We start from the raw sequence: 21,748 nt of genomic DNA, 5'->3' as shown, positions 1-21,748 counted from the left end.
CCTTGACCATGTGGGCTTCCTCCAGGTGCTCCTGCTTCCTCCCACAGTCCAAAAATCTGTGGGTTAATTAGGGTTAATAAGTTGGTGGGCATGCTGTGTTGGCGTCAGAAGCATGGCAGCAGGTATGGGCTGTCCCCAGCACATCCTTGACTTTTTTTGGTGCAGAATTAGGCCATTTGGCCCATCAAGTCTGCTCTGCCCTTCCATCATGGCTGATTTATTATCGCTTTCAACCCCTTCCCCCCATGACCTTTGATGCCCTAACCAAGAACCTGTTAACCTCCACTTTTAAATATAATCAGTAACTCAATCTCCACAGACATCTGCGGAAATGAGTTCCACAGATTCACCACCCTCTTGCTAAGGAAATTCTTCCTCATCTTAGTTCTAAATGGATGTCCCTCTGTTCTGAGGCTGTGTCCACTCGTCCTAGACTCCCCCGTTATAGGGAACATCCTCTCCACATCCACTCTATCCCGATCTCTCAATAACAATAGGTTTCAAGTGAGTTGGTTGTTCACACAAATGATGCACTTGACTATATATTTCAATGTACATGTGGCAAAACCTTTCCTGCAGACACTATAATATTTAACCAAACCTCAGTTGTTGTGAAGCCACTTCAGGCTATTGGCCACAGGGGGCAGCGTTGGCTGCTGGAGGGATTGTCGGTGCTATGTCACAGGCGGCCACCAGATGGCAGGTTCCCCTCAGCTCAGCTGCCTCAGAGTCGAAGCTGAATCACTCACTGAAATGATGTGACGTGATCACAGTGCAGTTCAAAGACATTAAAACCCATAAATTACAATATAAATAAGTGATGCAAGAGAGGAACAATGAGGTAGTTTTTATGGTTTCATGGACTTCTCAGAAGTTTTATTCTGACGTCCTCTGTAAGAAGTTTGTGCGACCTTCCAATAGGCGCGTGTGTTTTTCTGCCGCAGTCCAAAGACAACAGTTAGTAGGTTAATTGGTCATTGTAAACTGTGCGGTGATTAGGCTAGGGTTAAATAGGTGGGTTGCTTGTTGGACCAGAGAGGCCTGTTCCGTGCTGTATGTCTAATAAAGATAAATAAAATAAAATAAATCTGATGTCAGAGGGGAAGAAGCTGTTCCTGAAATGTTAAGTGTGTGTCCCCAGGCTCCTGTTCCTCCTCTCTGATGGTAGTAATGAACAGGGGGCATGTCCCAGATGGTGACGGTCCTTTATGATGGATGCTGCTTTTTTGAAACTTGGAACAGTACAGCACAGTATGGCCCTTCATGTTGTGTCTCCCTGTGTAAACCTACTCCACGATCAGTCTAATCCCTCACTTTTACACAGCCCTTAATCCTCCATTTTGCTTTCAACCTTGAGCCTATCTCAAATGTATCTGCCTCTTCCGCAACCTCTGGCAACGCATTCCATGCACCCACCATCCCTGTGTTTTTAAAAAAAAAACCTTTGACATCCCCCCCAAACTTTGCCCCACTCAAATGGATAAACTCTGACATTGACCATTGCCACCATAGGGAAAAAGTCTCTGATCACTCGATTTTTTGCCTCTCATAGTCTTATAAAACATCATAAAATTGCTACTCATCCTCCTTCACTCCAAAGAGAAAGGCCCCAACTCGCTCAACTTGTCTCATAAACATCTCTAATCCAGACAGAATCCTGGTAAATCTCCTCTGCACCCTCTCTAAAGCTTCCACATCCTTCCCTTAATGAGGTGACCAGAACTGAGCACAATACTCCGTGTGGTCGAAACCAGTTTTAAAGAGCTGTGACAAAATTCTCTATGGTAGCATCCACTCACTCCATTTACCACCCCCTCCCTGTCCCCAGCACTATCCCACGCCCACCCATTCCACCCACATACCATCTCATTCTCCTCTTTTGCCTCTCTCCTCCGTCCATTGTCGTCTCCCGCCCCCCCTTACCTCACCCAAGATCCTTTCCCCCTCCCTCTCCCAATGCCCTCTTTCTACACCCACCCGGCCCGCAGCATTGTTCACGGTGAATGACGACTTGTCTGGTGTGGCATAAACTGTGTTTGGTCAGAGTCAGGTTTATTATCACTGACCTAGCGTGAAATTTGTGGTACGATGTGTAATAAATGACAGTAAGAAATATAAAAATAACAAATTAGTGGAAAAACAGAGCAAAGTATTGAGCAACACACATCAAAGTTGCTGGTGAACGCAGCAAGCCAGGCAGCATCTCTAGGAAGAGGTACAGTCGACGTTTCAGGCCGAGACCTTCCCGAAACGTTGACTGTACCTCTTCCTAGAGATGCTGCCTGGCCTGCTGCGTTCACCAGCAACTTTGATGTGTGTTGCTTGAATTTCCAGCATCTGCAGAGTTCCTGTTGTTTGCTAGGTATTGAGGTAGTGTTCATAGTCCGTTCAGAAATCTGACAGCAGAAGGAAGAGGCTGTTTCTAAACTGTTGTGTGTGTTTTTAGGCTCTTGTACCACCACCTTGATGGTAGTAACGGGAAGAGGGTATGAACTGGGTGATGGGGATCATTAATGACCGATGCTGTCTTTTTGAGGTTTGCCTTTTGAAGATGCTGGGAGGGCCAGTGCATGTGATGGAGCAGGCTGAGTTTACAACCCTAATTAATAACAACTAACCTAATTCTCTTCACCTCTGTGACTGTCTTTTAGGATAAGATGCTGCGTATTTTCGACCCCAGGACCAAGACTTCAGCTGTGCAGGTAAGCGTCTCACTCTCACTCAATTCTTGCAGGAAACCTGCTGCACCACAGGCAGTGGGTGCCTTAAAGCTCAGTGGACACATCACCCTCTCTCTGTGCCCAGAGAGTGTAGGGCTTGTGTATGTAAACCTCATTCAGTCAAACCCGTGCAGGACTTGCTCTCTGGGACAGTGGAACTTGTTGCTCATCTCCCCCTCCTACTGCCCTGGACCCTCTCACTGCCCACCCTGCCACCTTGCTCTCTTCCCCCCCACCAACTCGTCCCGCTCCCCCCATTGGCCCAGCTCTTCCTCCCCCGCCCCATTCCTCCCCGCCCCCACTCGCCCCGCTCTTCCCCCTCCCCCAACACCATTCCTCCCCCAGCCACACTACACCACCCCCCCTTCCACCAAGCAGAATAATGTGTTTGAGTAGGGTAACAATTCAACCATGATTGAATGGCTGAGCAGACTCGATGGGCCGAATGGCCTAATTCTGCTCCTATGTTTCCTGGTCTTGTAACTTGTTTTTAATGAATCCCGTTGGTTTTCCTCTGTTACTGAATACTTGTGCAGATGATCAAAGTTACGTCCCTTGTACTAACCGTTTAGCAGTGGAACGAAGGGCTCGTTTCCCTTTCGGTTGGTTTCCTGCAGCTGACGGGTTAATGGCTGTGTGCAGTTTCAGCCCCGATCCCAGGCTGCGTGAGGCCGGCTGAGACATCACAGACCTCTCTCTGCTGACTGTGCCTGGAAACATTGCCATGGCAACGGGCTGAAGGAACAGGCTTGGCTGCTTTTGGAACGTGTGGTATTTGGGCCCTGCTTAATGAGCTGATCCTGTGTAAACAGCCCCAGTCTGATGGTTAGGGTTAGTGTAACAAGTTAGCACTTCACAGCAACACTGATTGCCATTGGGGTTCATTTCCTGCCACAAACTATCAGAAATTTGTATGTGTCCCCCCCCCCCCCCACCGAGACGGTATGGGTTTCAACTGGGTGGGCTTGCTCCAGCTTCCACCCATTTACGGGCTGCCCCCAGCACATTCTCAGACCGTGATGATCGTTGACGCATTTCACTGTATGTTTCAATGTACATGTGACTAATAAAGCTAATCTTCTTTTAAAAACACTTTAAAAAACTTCACATCAGAAGTCTCGAGATTGTGGAGAATGTTTCTGGAACTGGAGGGTGGGAGGGTGGGAAGAGGAACCGGTCCAGAGCTGGACTGGCTTCTGGTCTGTTACTCCCTGAGCCTGGGATAGAAGGAAGAATGGAGAGGTTAACAGGAGGGAGCGAGGGGCTGCCGATGCTGAAAGAACACGGTGGGTCAGGCAGCATCTGTGGAAGGCTGGGGCCGTGGGAGGGACAAGGAATTGTTGACTATTTGGATTGAAATCTCCCCCATCCACCCACCTACCTGCTCACCTGGTCTCACCTATAACCTGCCAGTTTGTGCTCAGTTCCTTCCCCCTCCTCCCCCATCTTATTCTGTCGTCTTCCCCTTTCCTTTCCAGTCCTGGGAAGGGTCTTGGTCAGAAACATTGATGTTTCTGTAGAGGCTGTCTGACCTGCTGAGTTCCTGCAGCATTTTCCTGAATCGGAGTCTGGTTTTTTTTTATCACTGACGTACAGTATGTCTTACAATCTGTTGTTTGTGGCAGCTATTGATTGCGATGCATAAACTCAGAAATTGCAATATGAAATAAATAGGGAGAGTGAGAAAAGTAGGGCAAAAAGAGTGAGGTGCTGTCCTCAGAGTAGTTCTCTGGATTTCCAGCATCTGCAGAAACTCTTGTGTTTATCGGGGCTAAGGTGACAGGATAATGGGGAACGAAACCATGGGGGAAGAGGAGACGGACAGGAGGAGGAAGAGATGCGGCAGGTAGGGGAGAATTGCCATGGGCTGGGAGAGGGGGGTTAGGAGGAAAGGGAAAGGAGCAAAATGGTGGGGATGGGGATGGTTTGTTGAGGTGTGGTTAGAAGAATGAGTAGGGGAGAGATGCCAGGGTCTGTGTTGGTGGCCTCGGCGTCAATGACTGCCCCTCGTCGCTGTGCGTGTTGGACAGGTTGGACTAGGTGACGGTTGAGCAGTGATTTCCATCTCCTCCAGAAGTGAGCCCTGGACCGTCTTGACAGCAGTGCCTGTCAACAGATGCGAGCGTGGGGGGTGGGGGGGGGAGGAGGAACAGCAGGAAGCTGTCACTGAAGCCGCTGCTCTCCAATGTTTACTTTTCCTATCCCTGTCAGTTTGAAATCATTCCTGTCAGGCAGGCTGCCTGCCCTGAGGGTGGGAGGCATGCTGTCATTAAACTAGTGAACACAGAGACAGGGTTAGCTCTAGCTTCCTCCGGCAAGAAGGCACTCTCCTCCCCTGACTGATGGAGGGTTCTACGAGCCTTTCCTAATAAATATCACACACACCCAGAGTGCTGGAGGAGCTCAGCAGTTCAGGCAGCATCTGTGGAGTCAACATTTTGTGCTGGGACATCAGAACTGGAAAGGAAGAGGGGAAGGAGTCAGAAGAAGGTGGTGAGAGGAGGGCAAGGAAGAGAAGTGAGAAGGTCATGAGTGCAGCCAGATGGGTGGGGGTGAGGTGGATCAAGGAAGAAACTGGGAGGTGATAGGCGGAAAAGGTAAAGGGTCAAATAAGGAGGAGTCTGATCAAGGAAAAGAGTGGATCATTTGAGAAAGGGGAGGAAGATGGGTCCAGCAGAAGTGGTTAAGGTAGGTTCGATGTTGTCATTGAAAGTTAAATTGGACAGATATATGGACAGGAAAGGAATGGAGGGTTATGGGCTGAGTGCGGGTCGGTGGGACTAGGTGAGAGTAACAGTTCGGCACGGATTAGAAGGGCCGAGATGGCCTGTTTCCGTGCTGTAATTGTTACATGGTTATATGGGCTTCAGGGGGAGGTAATCAGCAGGTATTAACACAGCACCTTACACTGTAGAAAATCTAATGGATCACAGTGGCAAAAGGAAGTTGGTGGCAGGGGGGAATAAAGATTAACAATGAAGTGTGTTGTTTGCATCATTAACCAGCAGAGTTGGAGGATGCGCTGGGGCAGCCTGGAGGTACTACCACGCTTCCGGCACCAACATAACTTGTCCATGACTTACTAACCCTGACCGGTACGTCTTTGGAATGTGGGAGGAAACTGGACCACCCGGAGGAAATCCACGCGGTCACGGGGAGAACGTACAAACTCCTCGCAGACAGCGTTAGGAATTGTTCCTGGCCTGAAGATACATGCACGGAACAGTTCATGAACAGCTTCTTCCCCTCCGCCATCAGATTTGTGAACAGTCCATGAACGATGCACACTACCTCACTGTTTTTCCTTCTCTTTGCACTGTTTATTGTTCTATGCGCTCAGTGCCCATTTTATTAGAAGCAGAGTGGAACCTGCGGTGCTCTTCTGCTGCTGTAGCCCATCCTCTTTGATGTTTTGTGTGTTCAGAGATGCTCTTCTGCACACCACTGTTGTAACGTGTGGTTATCTGAGTTACTGTCACCTTCCTGTCAGCTTGAACCAGTCTGGCCGTTCTCCTCTGACCTCTCTCATTGACAATGCACTTCTACCCACAGAACTGCCGCTCACTGGATTTTCATTTTGTTTTTTGCACCATTTTCTGTAAACTCTGGAGCAGTAATTCCCGACAGAGGTGGTTACATACTCAAAGGGGGGTATTAGGAGAAATAGAAGTCATGGGGGACGACTCTTGGAGGGGGGTACATGGCGACCTAACCTGAAGTACGAGACCTGACCGAGCACGTCAGCTCGCTGCCGTCGTCAACATTTGATAGGCGTTCCCAGTTCGTGTTCATTATTTTAATTTAGCCCCATTAATGATGCATGAATGTGTACAGCGTAATCTCTGAGAGTCTGAAGGCGGTGAAGCCTTGAATTCTAATCCTCCTAGGAAACAGAGTACAGAAAGTGTACAATGTTACATACCTGGAGTATAGTTTTATTCCTTTCCTGTCAGATCAGGGACTCCCCACGTGTCTTATTTGTAATACTGTACTGTCCAACGAAGCCATGAAACCATCAAGATCGCAGGATCACTTCTGTAAGAGCCACCCAAAAAAGGCTACTTATGGAATTACTCAGTTCCAGAAGATGAAAGATGCATTTGGAAAGCGTTGCACACTCGAGTCATTTGCCAGGAAAGCTAAAATGACCTTGATAGAGGTCTCATTACATTTCCAAAATGATAACAGTGGAAAATCTCATACAATTGGTGAAAGATTAATAATGCCTGCTGTATCAGAAGTGCTCACTACTCTTCTGAAAATTGATACCAGTATTTAAAAAATCAAGTCCCTCTGAGTAATAACTCTGTAGCTCGTCGTATTGACGAATTGAGTGAAGACACTGAGTGTCAACTATGCACAGAGCTACTAAAAACAGATTTTGAGAAATAACTGGATGAGTCAACTGTGTGAGACAATGAGGCATTGCTAATGGCATTTGTATGGGTTATCAAAAATAGAAAAGTTAATGAAGAGATTCTCTTTTGTAAAAGTTAAAAAACAAATATCAATGGAGAATCAATCTACAGTGAGCTCAAAGTATACAGTGAAGATAAAAGTATTCTGATTAGGAAAATGATTTCTTGTGCAACAGGTGGAACATCATACGTATATGGCAGGTCGCCATGCTGATTTAGTGGCATTTATGAAAAAAGAAATTTCAAGTCTGTTTGCAATCTATTGTGTAATTCATTGTCAACATCTCGCAGCCAAAAACCTCAGCTAGCAATTTTTTTCAAGCAAATCTTATAATATCTGCTATCAACCAAATTAAAGCTCATCCATTAAATAGAATATTCTCCAGTTATGCCAGGATAATGATTAAGAGTTTGAAGGCTTGCTTCTTCACACTGAAGTGCGTTGGCTGCCAAAAGACTGCTGCTTAAAACATTTCTTTGATCTTTTTGACACTGTGGTTGAATTTTTGCTCAAAGTCGACAAGTGCTTGGGAAACAAAATTGAACTTCTACATGGAGATGTGGCATACCTAGCTGATCTGTATGAACATTCCAAATATGAAACTGCAAAGTGAGAATTTCAACTTAATCCAGGCAAAAAGTGCGATGTCCACTTTTATCAGAGACTGGAAATATTTAAGTAAAACACTGGGAGAAGAATGTTCTCGCAGTTTCCCTGCATGGAAAGTATGGCACTCTCTTTCACAGACAGTGATTTGCAAGAGTGCTGCTTACACCTGCAGTCACGGAAGAAGGATTTTCAGAATCAATTCAAGGATTTGAACAATCTGGAAATTCTGGATTGGGTAACTAACCCATTGCAAGGTGGAAGAACAGGAAGAGAGCTTGCAAGAAGAAATTAATAAAATTCAGAATGATGAGGAAGCAAAAATGTTTTTCAAAAGTGTCAGCTTTTGCAGTATGTGGCTATGTTGTCATAAGAAGTTTCTTGTTCTTTGGAGAAGGACCAAATTGCTCTTCATTGCATTTTCTTTCTCCTCCTACCTTGTTGAAAGAGGCTTCAGTAGAGTGAACCATATAATCACAAAAAGCAGAAACTGCTTGGACATTGTTATGCATGGGGACTTGAGACATTTGTTGTCACAACTTGAACCAGATATTTCAACTCTTGCTAAAAAACCATCAAGCTCATGGATCGCATTGATATTGAAGCTGCTGTATAGTGCACAGGTACTGTGTAAGCTAGGTTTAAAGACAAATAAAAATTTAAAGCAGAATTATTTTTCTCATGTTAGCATATGGTAGACATGTTTTACGCTATGGGGGTGCTGGAAAGTATATTTTGCCTAAGAAAGACATTGGCAAGTATGAAGGTGCTTTAGGGGGGCATTGGTTTTAAAAAAAAGTTGGGAAGCACTGCTCAAGGGACTTGTGTGTGAAAATGCCAGGAGATCAGCAGTTTCTCAGGTACGCAAACCACCCTGTCTGGCAATAATAATTATTCCACAGTCAAAGTCACTTAGATCACATTCCTTTCCAATTCTGATGTTTGGTCTGAACAACAACTGAACCTCTTGGCCATGTCTGCATGCTTTTATGCATTGAGTTGCTGTCTCGTTAGATATTTGTGTCACGTGACCAGCAACAATGAATATAGAATTGAGTCAAGTTTTATAAACAAACATAAACATTTGTTAAACTCTGCTCAACAATAGCAAAAAGTATTCAAACGACTAACTTCACTGGAAGTTAACTGCTATACGGCAACTCTGGAACAGTTCTTAAAGTGGTAAATTTGAACACAGTCTTAAAGTGGTAAATTCGAAAGTCCAAATGATTTACACAGTCAAGAAGGAGAGACTTCTCTGGAAACGGATTTCTTCAAAGACGTGACGTTACTGCTGATTCCGTCCAAAGGATTCACGACGAAGGAAATAAAACCGCTTAAAGGAACTGACCTTTTCCTGGTGAATGAACACTGCAAAAACCTTCCTGATCCTACAGGGGTTATCTCAGATGCAGGTCACTATTTATGAACGGAGATTCAATCAGGTCGATCCTTTATGAAACTGCCGAACGACACCAACTTTACTCAATCCTTCAGGTTCCCGTACTTTAGTAAGGTCTTCACTCTCCAATACTAGACTTACAATAGAAAGTAAAGCTCCACTTTAAAATGAAACCGCGTCATGAAACGAATACGCAGCATAACGGAGTAACTGACAAATTAAACAACGAATCAACTGTGTAACAACAGGGGTTTCCCGTTATATTCCTGTTGAGAACATCATGTGACCTCACACTGGCGGGAAAATCACATCACCCCACCATCACTAGACCATTACATCAGGCTCACAAGATACTGAATTACATCATGGTCATAAAACAGTCACAAGATACCCATGAGGTATGTAACATTTGTATTAACGATCAGGTGTACAGATATATCTAATAAAGTGGCCACTGAATGTATATTCTTGTAACTTGTAGTAATGGCTATGTTTTGCACTGTACTACTGCTGCAAAACAACAAATTTCACGATGTACTGTATGTCTGTGATAATAAACCGGAATCTGATACTGAGGAGGGTTTAGGTAGGGCGGATGAGGGGGAGAAGGCCTGGACATTGTACATCTGATAAGAGAGGATAGTGGTCCACGGAGGAAAGGGAACATGTTGAACATCGGTTTCTCTAACTTCCAGTAATTCCTACCCCTCTCCACTTTTCTTTTTTCCCCATTCCCCGTACTGACTTCTCTCTTACCCCTTCTCACCTGCCCATCACTTCCCTCTGATTCCCTTCCTTCTTGCCATTCTCCCATGGTCCACTCTCCTCTCCTTGTTTAACCCTTTACCTCTTCCACCTATCACCTCCCAGCTTCTTACTTCATCTTCCCTCCTTCCCCCTCACCTATCACCTACCAGCTTGTACTCCTTCCACCACCTTTATATTCTGGCTTCTTCCCCCTTCCTTTCCAGTCCTGACGAAGGATCTCGCCCCATCACCTAGAATATGTCATCGCTACCATTAAGGAGGAGGTACAGGAGCTTGAAGACACACACTCAACGTTTCAGGAACAGCTTCTTCCCCTCTGTCGTCAGATTTCTGAATGGACAATGAAGACGTGAACACTATCTCATTAGTTTTTGTTTCCTTATTTTGTATTTGCTCTTTTTCCCCCCACTACTTAGTTAATTTTATATATTTGTATATATTTTTCAAATTTTAATTTATAGTTTTTTAAATTATTTATTACAATGTACTGCTCCCACAAAACAACAAATTTCATGACAACTGCCAGTGATATTAAACCTGATTCTGAAACATCGACAGTTTATTCCCCTCCACAGATGCTGTTTGACCTGCTGAGTTCCTGCAGCATTTTGTGTGTGTTGTTCTGGATTTCCATCTCTTGTGTTTAGGCTTTGATTTTGGCCCAGCTGTGTTTTGTCAGTCCTCCCTGGCTCACCACGTGCTTGTGACTGTCACGGTAAACATTAGTACAAGGCCAGACACTCTTTTCTTTGGCTGGTGATCACTCATTGTGAGGGTTGCCTTTCTATTTGTGTTGGTCCTCTCCCTGATCGTGTGGTGTTGTGGCCAGCAGCTGTCGTCGGAGCAGGGAGAGGCTGGAGGGGAAGAGTGATCTGGGAGCAAAGCAGCATCCATCATCAGGGACCCCCACCACCCAGGCCATCCTCTCTTCTCGCCGCTGACTTCAGGAAGGAAGTACAGGACCCTCAGGACTCACACCACCAGGTTCAGGAACAGTTATTACCCCTCAACCATCAGGCCCTTGAAGCATTGAGGATAATTTCACTCAGCCACTCACCACCACTGAACTGTGGATTCACTTTCAAGGGCTTTTTATCTCATGTTTTCAATGCTTGTTATCATGATTATATTTTTCTTTTTGTATTTGCACAGTTTGTCGTCTTTTGCACACTGGTCGTTTGTCCATCTTGTGTGGAGTCTGTCATTAATTCTGTTGTCTTTCTTTGTGTATTTGCTGAGTGTGCCCACAAGAAAATGAATCTCAGGGTTGTAGATGGTCACATGTACGTACTTCGATAATAAATTTACTTTGAACTTTGGTATTGGGCTTGCTTCACACATGCTTAACAAATCCTCTGTTTTTCTTAGTCTGTTAAAGGGCACGACACCATCAAGGATTCCCGCCTGCTGTGGCTGAGTGCATTGGATACTGTCTTGTCGACTGGGTTTAGCCAGGTAACTATTGTACAGAATGCATGTGCACGGATGGGCTGTGATGGTGAGGAGACCACAGCAGTTCACACACTGGCCCCCTGTCCTACTATTCTCCTATAATCCCCCCCCCCACCCTCAGGATGATGTAACTCAGTGTCAACAATTCCTATCCTACCCCCCTCCACACAGAGTCTGCTCGACCCGCTGAGTTCCTCCAGCAGACTGTTTGTGTCCACGGATTCCGGCATCTGCAGTGTCGTGTGTCCTCGATCTCACGGAGTCCCAGGACCATACAGCTGGATACAGGCCCTTTGGCCCAACCAGTCCGTGTCGAGCACAGTGCCCAGCTGGCTCACCCCAATGTTCTGCTCCCTCACAGTACTGCCTCTCCACGTACCTGTCCAAGGGCTTCCTTAATTATTGTACCCGCCTCAACCACTCCCTCTGGCAACTTGTTGCCCTTCAGCCCTTTTTAAATCTATGCCCTCTAGTTTTGGACTTGCCACCCCATCCAACACAGCTTCAACATAGCGTCTAACCCCTGTACTCAGTACTTTGACTTATGAAGGCCAATGTGCCAAAAGCTCCCTTCATGACCCTATCTACCTGTGACAGCACTTTCAAGGAATTATGGACCTGTCTTCACAAATCCTCTGTTCTATTGCACTCCTTAATGCCCTACTGTTTACTGTGTAAGTTCTACCCTGTTTGGTCCTCCCAAAATGTAACACTTCACACTTGTCTGCATTAAATTCCATCTGCCATTTTTCCAACTGATTGGGATCACTGCAGGCTTTAATCACCTTCCGCACTATCCACTGCACCCCCAGTCTCGGTGTCATCCAGAAAACCTGTCGTTAATTTCCTAAATTAGCTACAGATAATGTAGCCTCCCTTTCCCGCTAGAGCATTGTTGCTGAGATTTATAAAATATCTCTTTAAATGCCTGTGACGAGTCATCTACTGCCTGACTCTTTAATCTATTTTCCTTTTCCACTTTAGCCAAATAAGTCCTCACACCACTGTCAGTGCTTTTGTTCAAGTTCTGGATTCCTGGTACAGAACCGACTCTCAACGCCCTCAAACTAAATTTGAAATTCTGCTGTGCTAAGGTCATTCTTTCCTTGAGGTCCTTTACTGTGAGATCATTTGTTAAATTTTCCCTCTTAAGAGGAGGCCTGTGAAGTAGACAGGTTTTTACAACAATCCAATGATTTTTACCAATGAGTGTTACCAGCACTGAAATCAGTACCAATGCCAGGACCATCAGACTCAAAAAAAAATTCCTTTCCCCAAGCAGTGAGGCTGATCAACACTTCCACCCACTAACCCACCCTCCACACCCCCACTATTTTATCATTTCCTATCAGTCACCTTCTGTGCAGACTCTCCTGTTCCTAATATCACTTTGTGGACATACAATCAATCTATGTATATAAGATATTTTATGTATTTATTTCTATTGTGGTTTTTATTATTGTGTTCTTTATCTTATTTTGTTTTTTGTTTGCTACATCAGATGCAGAGTAATGATTATTTTGTTCTCCTTTATACTTGTGTACTGCGATTGACATTAAACAATCTTGAATTGAGAAGATTTATTACATATTTAATGACTTGAATTCAAGCTCCCCTGTTGCCAAGATGGGATTGGAACTTTTGTTCCTGAAGAATGATCTCACCTAATGTCACAGAAGGTGATTGTTCAGCCTATCAAGCCCGTGCTGGCTCTCTGCAGAACAACTGTATGAGCCAAATTTCCCTGTGCTCCTGGGGCTTTGATACTCTTTTCATTCTTTCGTTACTAAACCACTTATCTTGAACTTGTATTGATGAGGCCAAATTTGGAATATTGTTTGCAGTTTTGGTCACCTACCTGCAGGAGAGGTGTAAATAAGATTCAAAGAGAGCAGAGATAATTTACAATAATATAGCCAGGACTCGAGGACATGAGTTTTAGGGAAAGGTTAATTACTCGCTTCGGGCTTGATTCCGCACAGTGTAGGAGAATGAGGGGAGATTTGATAGAGGTACACAAAATTATGAAGGGTATAGATAGGGTAAATGCAAGCAGGCTTTTTCTATTGAGGTTGGGTGAGACTGGAACTAGAGGTCATAGGTTAAGGGTGAAAGGTGAAATGTTTAAGTAGAACCTGAAGGGGAGCTTCTTCACTCAGAGGGTGGGAGCATGTGTGGCACGAGTTGACAGTGGAAGTGGTGGATGTGGGTTTGAGTTCAACATTTAAGAGAAGTCTGGGTAAGTACCTGGTGTGAAACATAGAAACGTAGAAAACCTACAGCACAATACAGGCCCTTCGGTCCATAATGCTGTGTTGAACAAGTACTTATTTTAGAAATTACCTAGGGTTACCCATAGCCCTCTATTTTTTCTAAGCTCCATGTACCTATCCAGGAGTCTCTTAAAAGACCCTATTGTATCCGCCTCCACCACTGTCGCCGGCAGCCCATTCCATGCACTCACCACTCTCTGCGTAAAAAAACTTGCCCTGACATCTCCTCTGTACCTACTTCCAAGCACCTTAAAATTGTGCCCTCTCGTGTTTGCCATTTCAGCCCTGGGAAATAGCCTCTGACTGTTCACAAAATCAATGCCTCTCATCATCTTATACACCTCTATAAAGTCACCTCTCATCCACCATTGCTCCAAGGAGAAAAGGCCAAGTTCACTCACCCTGTTTCATAGACACAGAGCGACCACTCTCATCTGAACATCAACAACTCCTCTGTAGAGATCGTTAAGAGCACCAAATTTCTTGGTGTTCACCTGGCCCCACAACACCAGCTCCATAGCAAAGAAAGCCCAGCAGTGTCTCTACTTTCTGCGAAGGCTGAGAAAAGTCCATCTCCTACCGCCCCATCCTCACCACATTCTACAGAGGTTGTATTGAGAGCATCCTGAGCAGCTGCATCACTGCCTGGTTCGGGAATTGCACCATCTCGGATCACAAGACCCTGCAGCGGGTAGTGAGGTCAGCTGAGAAGATCATCGGGATCTCTCTTCCCGCCATTACAGACACTCACATCACACGCTGCATCCGCAAAGCTAACAGCATTATGGAAGACCCCACACACCCCTCATACAAACTCTTCTCCCTCCTGCCATCTGGCAAAAGGCACCGAAGCATTCGGGCTCTCACAACCAGACTATGTAACAGTTTCTTCCCCCAAGCCATCAGACTCCTCAATACCCAGAGCCTGGACTGACACCAACCTACTGCCCTCTACTGTGCCTATTGTCTTGTTTATTATTTATTGTAATGCCTGCACTGTTTTGTGCACTTTATGCAGTCCTGGGTAGGTCTGTAGTCGAGTGTAGTTTTTGTGTTGTTTTTACGTAGTTCAGTTTAGTTTTTGTATTCATGTAGCACCATGGTCCTGAAAAACGTTGTCTCGTTTTTACTGTGTACTGTACCAGCAGTTATGGTCGAAATGACAATAAAAAGTGACTTGTCTTGAATTGTAAGGCATGCTTCCCAATCCAGGCAACATCCTTGTAAATCACCTCTGCCCCCTTTCAATAGTTTCCACATCCTTCCTGTAATGAGGTGACCAGAACTGAGCACAGTACTCCAAGTAGGGTCTGACCAGGGTCCTTATAGCTGCAACATTATCTCTTGGCTCCTAAACTCAATCCCATGATTGATGAAGGCCAATGCACCATATGCCTTCTTAACCACAGAGTCAACCTGAACAGCAGCTTTGAGTGTCTTATGGACTCAGACCCCAAGATCCCTCTGATCCTCTACACTGCTAAGTGTCTTACCATTAATACTATATTCTGCCATCATATTTGACCTACCAAAATGAACCACCTCACACTTATCTGGGTTGAACTCCATCTGTCACTTCACAGCCCAGTTTTGCATACTATCGATGTCCCGCTGTAACCTCTGACAGCCCTCCACACTATCTACAACACCCCCAATCTTTGTGTCATCAGAAAATTTACTAACCCATCCCTCCACTTCCTCATCCAGGTCATTTATAAACATCACGAAGAGAAGGGGTCCCAGAACAGATCCCTGAGGCACACCACTGGTCACCAACCTCCATGCAGAATATCAAAGTTGCTGGTGAACGCAGCAGTCCAGGCAACATCTCTAGGAAGAGGTACAGGCGACGTTTCAGGCCGAGACCCTTCTATAGAAAGGGTGCAGAGGTGATTTACAAGGATGTTGCCTGGATTGGGGAGCATGCCTTACAAGTCAAGACAGGTCACTTTTTATTGTCATTTCGACCATAACTGCTGGTATAGTATACAGTAAAAACGAGACGTTTTCAGCACCATGGTGCTCCATGAATACAAAAACTACCCTGACGAAGGGTCTCGGCCTGAAACGTCAACAGTACCTCTTCCTAGAGATGCTGCCTGGCCTGCTGCGTTCACCAGCAACCTTGATGTGTGTTGCTTGAATTTCCTGCATCTGCAGAATTCCTGTTGTTTGTGTTCCATGCAGAATATGACCCGTCTACAACCACTCTCTGCCTTCTGTGGGCAAGCCAGTTCCGGATCCACAAAGCAATGTCCCCTTGGATCCCATGCCTCCTTACTTTCTCAATAAGCCTTGCATGGGGTACCTTATCAAATGCCTTGCTGAAATCCATATACACTACATCTACTGCTCTACCTTCATCAATGTGTTTAGTCATATCCTCAAAAAATTTAATCAGGCTCGTAAGGCGCGACCTGCCTTTGACAAAGCAATGCTGACTATTCCTAATCATATTATGCCTCTCCAAGTGTTCATAAATCCTGCCCCTCAGGATCTTCTCCATCAACTTACCAACCACTGAATTAAGACTCACTGGTCTATAATTTCCTTGACTATCTCTACTCCCTCTCTTGAATAAGGGAGCAACATCTGCAACCCTCCAATCCTCTGGAACCTTTCCCATCCCCATTGATGATGCAAAGATCAGTGCCAGAGGCTTAGCAATCTCCTTCCTCGCCTCCCACAGTAGTCTGAGGTACATCTCATCCGGTCCCGGTGACTTATCCAACTTGATGCTTTCCAAAAACTCCAGCACCACATCCTCTTTCTTAATGTCTATATGCTCAAGCTTTTCAGTCCGCTGTAAGTCATCCCTACAATCGCCAAGGTCCTTTTCCGTAGTGAATGCTGAAGTAAAGTATTTGCTGTCTCCTCTGGTTCCATACACACTTTTCCACTGTCACACTTGATTGGTCCTACTCTCTCTCATCTTATCCTCTTGCTCTTCATATACTTGTGGAATGCCTTGGGGTTTTCCTTAATCCTGCTCGCCAAGGCCTTCTCACGGCCCCTTCTGGCTCTCCTAATTTCATTCTTAAGCGCCTTCTTGCTAGCCTTATAATTTTCTAGTTCTCTATCATTACCTATTTTTTTGAACTATTTATTGAGTGGGGTGCTATGGTCCAAATGAGGCTCAATGGGACTAGTCATGAACTAGATGGGCTGAAGGGCCTGTTTCTGTGCTGTAGTGTTCTGTGTTGCTATCAAACCGAAAGAAAAGCCATTATGTTGTGAAGATTGGTGATCAGTCAGAGAGTTGGGGAATTGCTAGAAAGTAGCAAAGCATGACCCAAAGCTGATTAAAGTAGAGAGTAGGCCAGCAAAAAATATTAAAGGAGAAAAAGAGGCAAATTTTAGACAGGTATATGGAGGAACTTAAGGTGGGGGGGTTATATAGGAGGCAGGGTTTGAGGGTCGGCACAACATTGTGGGCCAAAGGGCCTGTAATATGCTGTACTATTCTATCTTCTAATATGAGTTACCACAGAAGAAGCCGACTAAAGTAAACATCGATTCCTTAGAGGATGGGACTTTGGAGTAAATGGAGGGTTGGACATTAGAGGATGTAATGTTGGAGCTTTATCAGACATTGGTCAGACCACACTTGGAGTATTGTGAGCAGTTCTGGGCCCCTTATCTAGGGAAAGATGTGTTGGGATTGGAGAGGGTCCAGAGGAGGTTCATGAGAGTGATCCTGGGAATAAAATGGTTATCATATGAGTGACATTTGATGGCTCTGGGCCTGTACTCACAGGAGTTTAGAAGAATGAGGAGGGATCTCATTGAAACTTATCGAATATTGAAAGGCCTAGATAGAGTGGATGTGGAGGGAATGTTTCCAGAATTGGGAGAATTTAGGACCAGCGGGTGCAGCCTCAGAATAGGATATCCTCTTAGAACAGGGATGAGGAGGAATTTCTTTAGCCAGAAGGTAGTGAATCTGTGGAACTCGTTGCCAGAGACAGCTGTGGATGCCGAGACATTGAGTATATTTAAGGTTGACAGGTTATTGATTCGTAAGGGTGTCAAAGGTTAAAGGGAAAAGGCGGGAGAGTGGAATTGAGAGGGATAATAAATCAGCCCTGATGGAATGGTGGGGCAGACCCAATGGGCTGAATGGCTGATTGCCTTGTGGTATCTCCCACACAACCCATGCCAGCAGCCTGTGTTTACTGATACGTTGCTAGGTGCTGACTCTGGGGTGTTCTTTCTCACTTCCTGCATCCTTCATTGTCTCTCTAGGTACGCGAGCGGCAAGCGAGACTGTGGGATGTGCGGCAGTTCACCACGCCTCTCAGCACTCTGACGATTGACACGGACCAGGGGTGAGTGCACACATCTGTTTTGTACCCTGTATCACACACTTGGGTCAGTCCTTGTACCACATCTTCTCTCCCCACTAAGGGCATTGAATTTGCACCTCCTGCAGTTACTGACATGCGTGTGAAATATGTCAGATCTGGGAGGTTCCAATGTCATTCCCCAGACTGAACAGCGGATAACGAATGTTTGTCACGTACCTCGAAACATACAATGAAATGCATTGTAGTGGAGACATCACAGCCTGAGAATATGCCAGGGGCAGCCCGTAAATCTCACCGCCCTTCTGGCACCAAAACAGCATGCCCACAGCTTGCTAACCCGAATCGCACGCCTTCGGAAAGGGGAAGGAAATCGGAGCAACCCAGTGGAAGTTCTGGGCAGAGCCTACAAACTTCTTACAGGCAGCAGCGGCAATTGAACCCTGATCTTACCGCTAGCACTGTAAAGCGTTACGATATCATACCACCCTCATAGATTAGTGGAGTTGAAGGCATTGGCTTTGGCAGTTAACCTCCGGTAATGATGGTTCCATACTCCTGGTCCACTGGCTGAGAACAGAGGACGATGAAGACGGGAGGTCAGCGATGGCCTATTCTCCCCTGGGAGCGAAGGGCCCAAGGAGAATAATGGTTTCCCAACAGGAGTGGTCTGAGTCACTGTTCCTCCTGTCCACTCATTCAGTCTCTCTCTGTCCTGTTAGATCATCAGAAAATCCTTGTCACATCATGGCCATTCCCTTGATTTCATCCTTAGTCTGCTGTTCTGTCCTGCGGGTCATTGGTGTGCGTAGTGGAAGACTAGAATTGATTGATGTGATACTCCACTGGAAGGGAAGGTCTTGTGACAGTCCACGGAGCAGAGCAGGAAGAGAGGGTGATAAACATGAGATTCTGCAGATGCTGCAAATCTTCAGCAACACGCACAGAAGCTGGAGGAACTCAGCAAGTCAGGCAGCACCTGTATTAATGAATAACACTCGACGTTTCAGTCTGAGATCCTTCATCAGGACTGGGAAGGAAGGAGGAAACCAGAACAAAAAGATGGTGCAAGGAGTACAAGCTGGCAGGTGATAGGTGAGGGGGAAGGTGGGTGGGTGAGGAAGTAAGAAGTTGTGCGGTGATAGATTGAAGAGGTGAAGGGCTGGAGAAGAAGGAATCTGATAAGCGAGGAGAATGGAAGAAAGGAAATGAAGAGGGGAACCAGAATGGTGGATAGAAAAAGGGGAGTCAGGGAGCAATTATCAGAAGTTAGAGAAATCGAAATGCATTGAGAGGATTAGTTTCAGAATCAGGTTTACTATCAGTGACATAGGTCATGACATTTATTATTTTGTGGTATATACAGTGATATATTGAAAATTATAAATATATATATATATATTAAACAAGTTGTGCAAAAAGAGAGCAGAAATAGTGAGATAGTTACCATTCAGAGATTTGATGGCAGAGGGGAAGAAGCTGTTCCTAAAACAATGAGTGTGGGTCTTCAGGCTCCTGTACCTCCTCCCTGATGGTAGCAATGGAAAATAAGATTTAAAGGTGGCTTGCAAGATGTGACTGGATCTTTTGTGGCGGTGGAACTAGAAGGAGTGCCATAAATTGGATCATTTCGGAAATAATGTCTGTTTTCCAGGGCCATTTTTCCAAGGCAATGGATATATGAACCCAGTAACTAATTCATTGTAAAACATTTCAAAGTGGAGATTCTTGGAACTTTAAGCATATGTGAAAATGACCGTGACTTTAAAATGAAGAAGAGTTTAGAAGCTTAAGTACAACAGCTACTGTACAAAGGGTGGCAAAGTGGCATTGCAGTTCAGGTAATGCTTTACAGCACCAGCGGGTTCACTTCCAGCCCCTGTGTCTCCGTGACTGCATGGGCCTCCTCCATTTGCTCTGGTTTTCTCCCATGTTCTAAAGATGTGTGTTAAGGTTAGTAAGTTGTCAGCATGCTGTGCTGGTCACAGTGACACGTGGGCTGCCAAGCACAATACTCAGACTGTGTTGGTTGTTGACGCAAATGACGCATTTCACTTTTGTTTCCATGTTTCACAAGACAAAGGAGCAGAAGTCAGCCATTTGGCCCATCGAGTCTGCTCCACCATTTTATCATGAGTTGATCCATTCTCCCATTTAGTCCCACTCCCCCGCCTTCTCACCATAACCTTTGATGCCCTGGCTACTCAGATACCTATCAATCTCTGCCTTAAATACACCCAATGACTTGGCCTCCACTGCTGCCAGTGGCAACAAATTCCATAGATTCACCAGCCTCTGACTAAAATTTCTTCGCATTTCTGTTCTGAATGGGCGCCCTTCAATCCTTAAGTCATGCCCTCTCGTACTAGACTCCTCCATCATGGGAAACAACTTTGCCACATCCTCTCTGTCCATGCCTTTTAACATTCGAAATGTTTCTATGCGGTCTCCCCTCCTTCTTCTAAACTCCAAGGAATACAGTCCAAGAACAGACAAATGTTCCTCATATGTTAACCCTCTCATTCCCGGAATCATTCTACTGTACCCTCTCCAACGTCAGCACATCAAGGTACATGTGATAAATAAATTAATCTTCTTTAAATACCTGACCCTGGAACAGAAACCACAGGAGCCTTGTTAGTGGCTGGTATAAATGATTTTGTGCAACAGATTGTCCGGCCCACAGAGCCCTTGTGCATTGTGTGAGCCTCCATAGCACAATCTAATCAATACTTCTCAGCCTCAAAAGCAACTTGCACCACCTCCTTTCCAGTTAAAGATTAATTACTCTTGCTGATTTTTGTGGGAGCTTAAGGTCAACTAATTGCAAATTACTAAAAGCCTTCAGAAGCAATAACAAATGTAGAATTAACTAAGCTGGCAAAACCACACTGAGAATGTAGGCTGTTTGTATCCTGACAGAAATATTTAAAGTGGAAGTGTCCACTCCCTTCAGTTTCAGACATGTGATTAGCATGTGTGTAAAGGTCATTTATACTTCTATCCTCCTCTCTTCCTCCTTTCTCTTGTACGCACACACTCACAGACATTGTAAAAGTGTTCACTTATTGCTGCCACAGTTTGTGTGTTTTGGAGCTTTGAATAAGAAAGTGGTGTTTTGTGTGTATGTATGTCGTCTTTATCAAAGAAATAACTAATCATTCCGGTTGCAAAAGTGTTGTTGAGATCCTGTTCAGAGCCACGAAGCTGATGACTGATTAGCTCAGCCCACTGAATTAACGCGGGGCTGAATGAATGAGCAAGCCTTCAGGCTTTCTTCTCGCTAACTTGCCTCCTAGATCTCATTTGAGTACAATCGCATCCTCCATGGTTTGCAATAATCTGAATATTTTGAATATGTGTGTTACTTAAATAAAACCAATATTTCTGAATTTAAAAAGGGTTACTGGGTACAATGCATTGTTTTTTTTTCAAACGAAGAGACAAGAAGCATTTGACTTGACCTGAAGGTTTTCGATGTATGTTGTGTGAAGAGTTCACGTACCCTTCACACATTAACGCTGAAGTGGCAGACTTCTTCATTAGTTTTCCTTCTCTCTCTCTCCTCCCACCTTCCCCCCGCCGCCGCCCGAGCTGTGAAGGTGTTATTAAATGAGACTAGAAACTACTCCCTCCGTGCATGCAAGGACCCTTGACGGGGAAGAATCCAAATTTTCTTTTACAATAAGAGCTTTGCTTTTAGTGACATCTTGTTGTGAACAAAATGGCTGCCTTGATTTCTCGTGTAACCCTTTAGAGAGAGAGTAACTCCTTAGGCCTAATTCTTTTACTACATTATTGTGA

The 21,748-nt window shown here is 45.1% G+C and overlaps 1 protein-coding gene across 1 annotated transcript in view; it reads left to right on the top strand.

Annotated features, from left to right (window-relative positions):
* coro7 (coronin 7) overlaps nt 1–21,748 on the top strand; it is a 181,350-nt gene that overhangs the window by 30,935 nt on the left and 128,667 nt on the right. The window contains exons 7-9 of the mRNA XM_063059455.1: nt 2,652–2,702; nt 11,284–11,370; nt 17,886–17,968. Coding sequence (XP_062915525.1) covers nt 2,652–2,702; nt 11,284–11,370; nt 17,886–17,968 — 221 coding nt within the window. The remainder of the gene's footprint in view (nt 1–2,651; nt 2,703–11,283; nt 11,371–17,885; nt 17,969–21,748) is intronic.

The sequence above is a fragment of the Mobula hypostoma genome, chromosome 9 (genome assembly GCF_963921235.1).
Source record: "Mobula hypostoma chromosome 9, sMobHyp1.1, whole genome shotgun sequence".
Lineage (NCBI taxonomy): Eukaryota > Metazoa > Chordata > Chondrichthyes > Myliobatiformes > Myliobatidae > Mobula > Mobula hypostoma.
The sequence above is the reverse complement of the archived record's forward strand: the minus strand, read 5'-3'. Positions and strand labels throughout refer to the sequence as shown.